This window comes from Brassica rapa, chromosome A06, assembly GCF_000309985.2.
Source record: "Brassica rapa cultivar Chiifu-401-42 chromosome A06, CAAS_Brap_v3.01, whole genome shotgun sequence".
Lineage (NCBI taxonomy): Eukaryota > Viridiplantae > Streptophyta > Magnoliopsida > Brassicales > Brassicaceae > Brassica > Brassica rapa.
The window spans coordinates 25,011,054-25,023,508 of NC_024800.2; the positions used below are offsets into that span (position 1 = coordinate 25,011,054).

At 34.3% G+C, this 12,455-nt stretch overlaps 1 protein-coding gene across 1 annotated transcript; it reads right to left on the bottom strand.

Moving 5' to 3' along the window:
• Nucleotides 1–3,147: 3,147 nt before the first annotated feature.
• Nucleotides 3,148–12,357, bottom strand: LOC103875199 (denticleless protein homolog). The gene is made up of 16 exons (XM_009153690.3): nt 10,878–12,357; nt 10,668–10,780; nt 10,483–10,591; nt 5,600–5,664; nt 5,470–5,508; nt 5,290–5,386; nt 5,130–5,220; nt 4,981–5,044; nt 4,823–4,899; nt 4,644–4,725; nt 4,445–4,524; nt 4,240–4,324; nt 4,090–4,158; nt 3,929–3,996; nt 3,794–3,842; nt 3,148–3,678 (listed from the first exon to the last, which is right to left on the bottom strand). Exons 1-16 carry the CDS (start codon nt 10,942–10,944, stop codon nt 3,304–3,306), a joined length of 1,530 nt encoding a protein of 509 aa, XP_009151938.1. The 5' UTR covers nt 10,945–12,357; the 3' UTR covers nt 3,148–3,303.
• Nucleotides 12,358–12,455: the final 98 nt, after the last annotated feature.

Below are 12,455 nucleotides of genomic sequence, written 5' to 3' on the forward strand. Positions count from 1 at the left end.
ATGTATGCTTTATTTTCTTGTAACGGTACTTTACGTATTTAATATCCAAAAAAATGAAGGCACTTGAATACGCCTGCATACAAACATTGGTGCATAATCTAGTAGAAAAGAAAATCAATATCTTATGTATATATGCATGCACCTAGAAGTCGGCAAGGTATGCTTACCAATTGAACAATGGGATAACGAAAGTTTTTGCTCGATTCCAACTTTATCTTCTCCTTTTTTTCTTTCAAGCAAGAACATAATATTTGCTCACAATCTAGTAAGTAATGCTAATACTTTGTATAACAAAACTAACTAAATGTTAAAATGTTAGTATGTTATTTATGTATAAAAAGTTAAAATTAGTACTACTTTTAATTTGTCGAAATGATAAATTCTAACACATATTTTGAAAGGAAAGTTATCAATAGCTTACATTCTTGGACACATATTTCATCATTGATAATAAGAAATTTAATGATAAGGAAACTATTTTAGTTTATAAGAATATTAGATATGTATGACTGATCAATTACTCCAAATGAATCTTATTAATTTCTTATACTTATGATTTAGTAATCATAGGTTGGGACTTTGTGAATTGGTTGTTGAAGAAATATATGTATAATGTCGACGGAATTATTGCAAAGTCAAGTGTTAGTATGGATGTGGCCACAACAATCATTAGAAGATATATACAATTATTTGATCAAATTTTATTCTATAAATGCACATCTTTTCTTTTTAAATAATTTTATATACATCGAATCCAACTAAGTGGTGTCCAATCTTATTCACAATCCAACATTTTCATTCCGTCTTTTCTTTTGTTTATAGAGACGAATCCAAACGAAATGGAGTTTTAAATCTGATAATTAAATCTTGATCGCGGATGCTTGTTTTCATTTTTATATACATAGATATTTGTTTTGGACCATTAGTAATATATATTTTTAACGTTAATCATATACTTAAATGTTTATATAACTATTTCAAATACAATAATTTTCTAATTTATTTATTATAATTAATCAATTGTTTAAAACCGTATATATTTATCACTTCTTATTATATATTTATTTTATTGTATTTGCATTTAGTTATTAAATAAATTAATATATTCAAGAGAAAATATATTTAAAAATTATTTTATATTTAATTTATTCTAAATTTTGACCCGTCCTTCAAAACTAGATTTTCTTTTACCAATATTTTTTATGCATATTCATTTTAGATAATATATTATTATATATACAAAAGTATAAATATGGATATTCATTTTCGTCGTTCATATGGATGGAGAGCTCCCGGTTTGGTTTACATAGTCTGTATGAGTCTGTTTATGTTGATGACAAAAAAAAAGTTGATTTTAGACATGTATTATATAGTTTGCTAATTTTAAGATTTTATGTCATAAATAGTATATATTTCTACCATAAATAGTTTATATTTACGAAAAATAAAACTTATCAATTTAATATACTTTTATCATATTTAGTCCAATATAATAATTATATTTTAACTTGATGATTATGATTATAAAGTACATAAAATAGGATAGAATTTTAATTTTACATTTTATAAACGAAAAATTAATCTATATTAATGCATAATAATAGTTCATTGCTAATTATGAAATAAGTGAAAATGTTTACATTATTTTTTTGAAATTTAGGATATCTTTAAAATATTTTTGAACAGATTTATTAGAATTTTTAAAATATAATATATAAATATATAAATATTTTTTTTGAAAAATGAAGATCTTGTGAAAATCTTTTAAAACAGATATGTTAGAATTTTAATTAAATATATTTATACTTAAAATGAAAGATATCAAAAGATATTATGATTAAAGTAGTTCAAAGATTCTTATATTATTAGTCTTAATAAATTACATTTAATAAAAAATTTAAATAATGGTCCAAATTAAAAAATCACACATGAAAGAAATCATGATTTCTATCTTAGTAGATAAGATTTTAATTAAATATATTTATATTTAAAATGAAAGATATCAAAAGATATTATGATTACAGTAGTTCAAAGATTCTATATATTATTAGTCTTGATAATTCACATTTAATAAAAATTCAAAATGATGAGGCAAATTAAAAAATCACACATGAAATAAGTCATGATTTTTATTTGGGTAATTTTCTCAAATAGCCATTTTTAAGTTTTGGTGACAAAAATATCTTTCAAAAAGAAAATGATCAAAATAGCTTTTTTTATTTTAAAAATTTTAATATTTATTTTAATATTTTTTTTAATCTGAAACCCTATCCCGAAAGCTCACCCCTTGACTCTAAACACTAAGTCTATATTAGTCTATATTATTTTGGTCATTTTCTTCATTAAATGCTATTTTTGTAACAAAAACTTAAAAATGGTTATTTTAGGAATTTTTTTTTATTTTAACAGATAAATTTTCTAAGTAATGGTCTGAATCTATACTATTATTTGCGAAGTAAATTTTTGGAATCGAGTTCTAACGTTAAAAGTTAGAGTAGTTAATATCGTTTATACCCTTAATGAATAAAATATATAAATAAATTAAAAAATAAAAACGTAATTTTAATTTATTTGATTATATAATTGATTTAAATTAATAATAGTAAGAATTATCTAAAATTTGAAAATATAATTTAAAAAAGAGATAATTTCTATATATTGTATTGTTATCTGAAAAAGTCATTTAGTGAAAAGTTAAAAACATAATTATATAACTAAATATTAATCAAATAAAATTCTTAATTATATAGTTAAAAATATAATATTGAATCATCCAAAATCTAAAAATATAATTTAAAAAAATAATTTCTATATATATATTATATTGTTATCTGAAAAAGTCTTTTAGTAAAAAATTAAAAAAACATAAATTATATTATTAAAATAAAATATTGAGTTATTTTAAGATTTATTTTAGTATAATGAATATAGTGTACAAATAATTTTTCAAAAATATATTAAAATGTTTAAGGCCGCATCGCGGGCAAAACGCCTAGTTAAAAAATTACACACAAAAAAAGTCATGATTTATATTTTAAAAAATTAAAATTAACAGATAAATTTTCTAAGTAATGGTCTGAATTAAAAAAGTACACACCAAAAAAGTCATTATTTCTATTTTAATTTTAAAATAGAAATCATTGCTTCTTAAGATAGAAACGTTTATGTTCTGATTATAATTAAGAATTGTTAGTAAAAATGGTAGCTTAGGATTCACTCTATGCAAAATTTTCAGATACAGCCTGAATCTAATAAAATCTTACATATCTCTGTACAATAATATTTGGAAAAAGAAATCCATGTTTATGGAGTGACCAGGAAATAATCTCTAATGGTTCGCCTTTTGGCAGAGGAAGGAGGGTTTAGTACAGATGATGGACTGTTGACCGCGGTTTCTGGTGTGTTCTCGCACACTTTATCTTCTTCTAATGATGATAGGGACAATGTTGATGATGATGATAAAGATGTTTTCTTCGTCTGAGCCTCTGGAGTTCTGATGTTAGGCATAGATTGATTATCTGATAAATGCTTTTGGGGACTCTCAGGTTCTTTGTTCGTCTCAAGTCTTTCTTTCGCTTCAGTATTTGACAATGAGGTAACTCTGCGTTTAACTCTAGACTCAGATGCTGTTAAGTTTGCATTTGAGCAGCGGCTGGTCTCTATGTTCCACAGTCGTACCTAAGTATGAACAGACGTGAAAGTCAGTAATGGGACATAAGGCAAAGACAATATACTAAAAATCATTAGCTATTGTTTTTTTTTCTACAAACATGTGACGAATTGATTTTATTACCGTGAAGTCATCTGAAGCTGTAACTACCTTCCCGATCTCTGATGAAGACCTGCACAAGAGATTTTGTTTATTACCATAGAATCTACTTGTCGGAAAGTAAGATTGATAGAAAAAGGCTCGGTGAAGTGAACTTACCAATCTACAGCAGTTACTTCTTTGTCATGGCCTTTCAAGACTGTAGGATCTACGTGAGGCTTATTCACCTGAAATTGTAACTCTTCTTTAAGCATTGATAACTCTTGAATCATTGATTTATAAGAGAAAAAATGCCAAACTACGCGACAGAGAATTCAAACCTGCCATATGTAAGCGTCACCATCGCTTGAACCGCTCAAAATGTGTTCACCATCAGGACTAATCATTGTCTGCAGAGCAAAATTTTAATGATGAGTGAAATTGTGAAAAGAAGTTAGAAAGCAAATCAATTGTGGAAAAGTGATTATTACCCTAATGAAAAAAGAATCTATTCGGCAACCAGAGAAAGATTGTACAGGTCCTTTGTCAAGCTGCAGTATGTTGTATAGATAGATTCTGCAGCAGGTCATGGAAAAGTAGATTTGGTTAGAGTTGGATATTTTTTAAAGAAATTTCTCATACTGCAGGGTAATCACTAAGTAAAGTTAGTGAGTGTGAACATATTGAAAATCAAACCTGTTGTCCTTGCATGATGCTGTAAGAAAGGTTCCACTTGAGTCTTGGGACAGGGATACTATACCATGTGCTCTCTTTTCCTGCAGCCACCAATAAGAAAATAATAACCAGGTTTCAGATTAACAGAGTATCCCTTTGAAACCATTCAGATATAACATAGTGATATTTTCTGAGTCTAGGAATAGGAAGCTTAGTTTACCTTAGTGTTTGTTGCGTCTGACTGTGGAGATGCTTGGGCAATGGGAACTTTCAGCTTTCTAGTATCCCAAAATTTCAAGGCGCTGAGAGAACGGTAGAAAAAGCAAAAGGATGTAAACAACATTACTATAAGCTCTGTAATAAAATTTACATGAACCTAATTAACGTTTGTGAAAGTACCTATCTGGTGCTCCAGCAGTGGCAATTGTGATCTCGTCCTTGAGATAAAGCACAGAGGTAATGCTTGATGAAGCAGCCTGAAAACATGAAGCCATTAGCCAAGAAGATAGAATAGTTAGATCACAAGAGAAGAGTCACAAGGAGCAAGAGTAAAAAACCTTGCGACGTCCAATTCGTTTTGAAAGAGGAGAGAGATGGGCTCCTTTAACCATGCCGGTAGAGCTGCATAAATCCCAGAACAACAATCAATAAGCTTTAAAGGAAAAAAAAAAGAAGAGAAAGATCTTCACAGGAGAGAAGGACTTACTTGATGCAAAACTCCTCTTTGTGAGAGGTACTCTTACATCTTAAATCCCATAGCGCAAAACATCCATCTCTTGAACCAGAGACAAGAAGATCTGCAAACAGAAAGAGTTAAATCTATCTTCACTGAAAACACCAACTAGTAAATTTATAAAGGAACAAACCAGAGTTTGTAGGATGTGAACACATTGATTTCACAGTTCCTGTATGTCCTATAAGTACACCAGTACACTTATTCTCCTCAACATCCCATACTTTAATCTGCACCACCAACATCATATACGTCACCATGTTATCCTCAGTAAACTAGTCGCTTAAAAGAAAACAAATGAGTCACAACTTACAGTTTGATCACCAGAAGCAGTCAGAAGACAACTATCATCCTGCAGTAAATTTTGAGATAAATTCACATCAAATCCACAAAAATAATCATTGAATCAAACATATAATACATAGTTCAAGCAAATGGCGCACCTTGATCCAAGAAACGTCAAAGACCGCATTATTATGAGCAGTCCAGTCACGAAACCTAGCATTATCTACACACACAAGATTCCATTTGAAACAAACACAACTCAGTATTGTATTAAACCTAGAAAGAAAAAAATTAGGATTATCAACGGGAAGGAGGGAGATGATGTTGGAGTAATCTTAAAATAGCTTGGGAAACAAGCAATCCTATTCCTATCTTGTTATGGTTATCTATAAGGTTTAGGATTATCTTGAAGAGTTATTTACTAATAAGTTTAGGAGTTATCTATTGATATAAAAGGAGTTGCAGAATTGTTGCAACACTTAAGAGAAACATTGTGATTGTGAGCTTAGGGTTTTGAGTAATTTTCCCTAAGAGATTAATAAGAGAAGCTAATTCTTGTTAACGTGTTCTTGCAATCTATCGAGAGACTATATTGAAAGACTACATTGTGGTATCAGAGCTTCTAGGATACGATCACAGAAGCTATGGGCGACATTGTCACTACGAAAGTTAAGGAAGGGGGAGGATCCTCTTCCATAAAGTGTCCGATGCTAACTTCGACAAACTATACGGTGTGGGCAATGCGAGTTAAAGTGCTACTGAGGGTTCATAAAGTTTGGGAGGTCATAGAGAGTGAATCTGATAATGGAGAAAAGAACGACATGGCTACTGCTCTACTCTTCCAGTCTATACCCGAGGCACTCATTCTCCAGGTAGGAGAGCTTGACACAGCCAAGAAAGTATGGGATGCGATTAAATCAAGACACATGGGAGCAGACCGTGTACGCGAGGCAAGGCTACAAACATTAACCGCAGAATTTGAGAGAATGAAGATGAAAGACAGTGATACGATTGATGACTTTGTGGGAAAGCTATCGGAGATCTCATCTAAATCATCTGCTCTGGGAGAAGTTATTGAAGAAACAAAATTGGTGAAGAAGTTCTTATCCAGCTTACCACGACGCAAGTATATACATATTGTGGCATCATTAGAACAAGTCCTTGATCTTAAAACCACAAGCTTCGAGGATATAATTGGACGGTTAAAAGCTTATGAAGAGAGAGTTGCTGAGGAAGAAGATGAAACACAGAACAAACTCATGTACGCAGAGAATACTGAATCTCAACCTGCTTCAACCTACAGCAACAACTATAGAGGTAGAGGACGTGGTGGTCGATTTAATAACAGAGGACGAGGAAGGGGAAGGTACAACGATCGGTACAACGACCAGTACCAAAACCGGTACCAAAATACTTTCGACATGTCCAAAATCGAATGTTTTCGGTGTGACAAGATGGGTCACTTCGCGTCTGTATGTCCTGATCGTCTACTCAAGCTACAGATAGCCACAGAAACAAAAGAGAAAGATGATGCAACACAGGAAGCAGAGGAACTGATGATGCATGAGGTGGTATACCTTAACGAGAAAAACGTTAACCCACTTGACTTTGAAGCAAATTCAGAAAATGAAAGAGTATGGTATCTAGACAATGGGGCAAGCAATCATATGACTGGCGACCGGAGATACTTTAAGGAAATCGACGAGTCAATCACTGGCAAAGTAAGATTTGGAGACGACTCTCGCATCGACATCAAAGGAAAAGGGCCAATATTGTTCCTTACCAAGGAAGGAGGAAAGAAAATTCTTGCTGATGTCTATTATATACCAGACCTAAAAAGCAATATAATTAGCCTAGGTCAAGCTACAGAGTCCGGCTGTGACATCAGAATGAAGGATGATTACCTTACATTACAAGACAAAGATGGAAAATTGATCGTAAAAGCAAGACGATCTAAGAATCGGCTATATAAGGTAACTATTGACAGCAATGAGGAATGCCTACAGCTCTCAGTTCCAAGCGACTCCGCAAAGTGGCATGCACGGTTAGGTCACATAGGGAGAGAAACAATGCGACTAATGGCCAACAGAGAACTCGTGTGTGGACTACCTAAGATCGAGATTGATAAAGAAACATGCTCCTCTTGCTTACTTGGCAAACAAACAAGACAGATGTTTCCAAAGGCGACTGCATATCGAGCTGAGAGAACACTCGAACTTATACATGGAGACCTCTGCGGGCCTATAACACCATCCACACCCTCTCAAAACCGGTATATTTTTGTTCTCATCGATGACCATTCCAGATATATGTGGAGTATACTCCTGAAGGAAAAAGGAGAAGCATTCGACAAATTCAGAAAATTCAAGGCTGTAGTTGAGAAGGAAATAGGAAATGTGATCAAAACTCTTAGAACAGACAGAGGAGGTGAATTTGTGTCTAACGAGTTCAACATATTCTGCGAGTCTAATGGAATTACAAGACACCTAACAGCTCCCTACACCCCTCAACAAAACGGGGTAGTAGAAAGACGGAATCGAACTCTTCTTAACATGACTAGAAGTATGTTGAAACATATGGAGCTACCAAACTACCTCTGGTGCGAGGCAGTGAGACATGCGACTTACCTCATAAACAGAGCTGCAACCCGAGTCATCAAGACAACACCCTACGAGCTGTTCAAAGGCAGGAAACCAAACATAGAGCACCTGCGGATTTTTGGATGTATTGGATATGCTAAAGTAGACTCACAACATCTCAAGAAACTCGACAACAGGTCTCGACAGCTCGTACATCTCGGAACCGAGCCAGGATCTAAGGCCTATAGGTTACTTGATCCAACGACAAAAAGAATGGTGGTAAGTAGAGATGTGATATTTGATGAAACCAAGAGCTGGGACTGGAAGAATCGTAATGAAAAGGGAGAGACAGGAGCGTTCCGCATTGGTATCAGTCAGTTTGGGAATCACGGAGTTGATGACGACACCACTGACGTCGACAACGAAGAAGAAGCAACAGAAACCCAAACTACAGGTACAATAAACCAAGGAGAAGAAGATGAGGATCACGATGATGATCATGATGAACCAGAACTAAGGAGATCCACTAGAGAAAGAAAGTTGCCTGGCTACCTTGATGATTACATCCTTCTGGCAGAGCTAGAAGGAGAGCGGTTATTGCTGAGCATAAATGATGAACCATGGAGCTTCGAAGAAGCTAAAGAAAAGAAAGTATGGAGAGATGCTTGCGAAGACGAGATCAAATCAATAGTCAAAAACAAAACATGGGACTTAGTTGAACTACCTGTTGGAGCAAAGGCAATAGGGCTAAAATGGATCTTTAAGATCAAACGAAACGCTGACGGAAGCATCAACAAATTCAAAGCAAGACTAGTAGCAAAGGGCTACATACAGAGACATGGTGTCGACTTTGATGAGGTTTTTGCGCCCGTGGCACGTATTGAAACTGTCCGGTTCTTACTTGCATTAGCAGCATCACAAGGTTGGCAAGTTCATCACTTGGACGTCAAGACTGCATTCTTACACGGAGACCTTAAAGAAGAAGTGTACGTCTCCCAGCCAGAAGGATTCGTGGTTAAAGGACAGGAAGGAAAAGTATACAGACTTAAAAAGGCACTCTACGGTCTACGTCAGGCTCCAAGAGCATGGAACGAAAAATTAAACAGAGTTTTGGGGGAGCTGAAATTCGTGAAGTGTGCAAAAGAACCAGCAGTTTATCGACGCCAAGAGAAAGAACATCTATTGCTTGTTGCAGTGTATGTTGATGACCTTCTTGTGACTGGTACAAGTCGTGTGATGATCGAAGAGTTTAAGAAAGGAATGTCTGAAAGGTTTGAAATGAGTGATTTGGGTAAATTAACATACTATCTGGGCATTGAGGTTGATCAACACAATGAAGGCATCACGCTGAAGCAGGAAAGATACGCCAAGAAGATACTAGAGGAATGTGGAATGCGTGACTGCAACACAGTTCACGTACCTATGGATCCAAGCTTAAAGATGTCCAAAGCACTAGATGAGCAAAGCGTGAACGAGAAAGAGTACAGAAGAAGCATCGGGTGTCTCAGATATTTACTTCATACTCGACCTGACTTATCTTTTTCGGTTGGAGTGATGAGTAGGTATATGCAGGACCCGAAGACGTCACACGCCGCAGCCATAAAGCAAATCTTGCGCTACTTACAGGGAACACTTGGTTTTGGATTAGTGTTCAAACGGGGAACAAAAGCAAAGCTAATAGGTTATAGTGACGCAAGTCACAATGTGGACGAGGACGACGGCAGAAGCACAACAGGTCATGTCTTTTACTTCTTAGATTCACCCATAACCTGGTGTTCTCAGAAACAAGAGACAGTTGCTCTCTCATCCTGTGAAGCAGAATTTATGGCAGCGACCGAGGCAGCAAAGCAGGCAATTTGGCTTCAAGAATTACTTAGTGAGATCATGGGAAAGGAGTGTGAGAAAGTAGTGGTTCTGATTGATAACAAGTCTGCAATAGCCTTAACCAAGAACCCAGTCTTCCATGGACGCAGCAAACATATTCATCGTCGCTATCATTTTATAAGGGAGTGTGTTGACAACAATTTGATTGAAGTTCAACATGTACCAGGAAGCATTCAGAAAGCAGACATTCTAACCAAAGGACTTGGAAGAATACGATACAAAGAAATGAGAAGTTTGATTGGAGTTGAAGATGTGTCCCAAAGCTATTTTAAGCTTAAAGGGGACAATGTTGGAGTAATCTTAAAATAGCTTGGGAAACAAGCAATCCTATTCCTATCTTGTTATGGTTATCTATAAGGTTTAGGATTATCTTGAAGAGTTATTTACTAATAAGTTTAGGAGTTATCTATTGATATAAAAGGAGTTGCAGAATTGTTGCAACACTTAAGAGAAACATTGTGATTGTGAGCTTAGGGTTTTGAGTAATTTTCCCTAAGAGATTAATAAGAGAAGCTAATTCTTGTTAACGTGTTCTTGCAATCTATCGAGAGACTATATTGAAAGACTACAGATGAGACCTGTGTTCTCTTGGTGAGTCGCAGAAGAGGCAAACTTGTGATTCGAATTAAACAAGCTCACATGTCCATCTTCATCTGACACCGCGAATACTTGTGAGTTCCTGCTACTCTATACGATTCAACAAACAAATAACCGTTAAATTGGATCTGAAATTGGATCTAGTGTTGAGAGAATCACACCATACCTTACAGAAGGAGACGGCCAACGGAGGAGTTCGATAGCCGTCGTGTTCCACAGCAACGCCGGCGATTTCTCTGCAAACCAGCTCGGAATCTGCGAAGAACGGTCGCTTCCTTACTGAAACCAATTCGAAAAATGATTAATCAACACAATCGGGAGAAGCTGAAACTCTTAAAGCTCGTCAGATCTAAAACCGCGCGTGGAGGTTTATTACCTCGGAATCCGTTGAGCTCTCTTAGTCCGATGTCGACGAAGACGGATCTAGATCTGGAGTTTTCCATCGGAGATGTTTCTCTTGCAAATGGAATTGAAGAAGCGGCGGAGAAATGGGGTGATGAAGATTTTGTTGGTGCCGGGGGAAGGAAGAAATGGGTTGGGTTATAGATGAGGAACAACGGCGGGATTAGTCATTTTGTTTTAGGCGGTGTTGGTTTCGCTTCCACGCGGGAAAATGAAAATTTTCTCCAAATGCTCGAAATTGTTTTTGCTTTGACTTTCTTAAGAGAAATATGGAAAGTGCGTTAATTTTGGTATTCAAAGCCCATTAGTCCCTAATATGTTGGCCCATTTGGAACGGAGATTAGGGCTCTAAAACGGCGACGCTAAACAAACTTTAGGTTTCTTCATTATTGAGTTTTTACAAATCTCTCCTAAATAAAAAATAAATATAAATATAAAAAGTATAAGTAAAGTATAAAATAAAATAAAATCTCTTAACAACCACTTGTGAATCATGCTATCACGCATCATTTGCTAGAGAAAAGTGTACTTAATTTCAAACCACAAATATGTATGTATTTGAAAATAAAATCTTTTACCAATGTCAAGATTGAAACCGTAACTTCTGTCATATGAGTTCGATTCGTGTTGGGAGAAACTATTTACAATGTTTGGATTTCCGGTAATAAGGTAAAAACACCTTTTTGTTTTACCAAAAAAAAAATTAGAGGTGAACCTGAATTTTAAACAGATCAACCAACTTTGTGTTGTGTTATGATATCCAAATCTAACTCGAATAAATTCAAATATAATTTTAAGAATATCCGAATGATACTAAATTTCATGTTCTCGAGAACATAACCGATTAAACACCCACACACCTATGTTTAGTCCCAAAATATGAAAATAAAATTATCTTGATAAAATGTGAAGAGATATACTCATAAATTTATTAAATTCTCATGAAACATAAACATGTTAAAACTAACAAATATAAGTTTTATAAACATAAAAAATGTTATTTAAAATTCAAAAATAAAGGAACATTTTTAATATTTCAAAAGCAAATTTATTCATAATCAATTTTATCTTTGTTTTGCATTGTCGTATAGACAATCTCTCACTCCCTCTCTCATTAATTCTTTGATAATATCAAGAATTTTAGATCAATACATATTCTTGGATCCACTTTTGCCTCAAACATAGCATGATCCCTACTCGAACTGCCCAAGCTATCATTTATCGCAACTCTTTTGTCATTTTTATGTGAAGCAGAATGATCTGTGTGGTTATTTTTAAATTTAGTAAAACAACGCACTTCCCGTGTTTGTTCTTCCCATCCATTCGCGGCAGTTTAACATCTACACGTCTAGTTAATTGTGCATTCCCCTGATAGAGCCACTCAGAAGCCGTGCGAGTGTGGCAAATTAAGCGGTTCTACTATTTCTCTGATACCATGTGGTGTATATATAAATAAAGTTTAGCTCATGAGTGTGGAAATAAGTTGTACAGAAAAAATATTCTCTAATCTAATGGCTTATATATGCATACCCATCTTTTGTTTTATCATCTT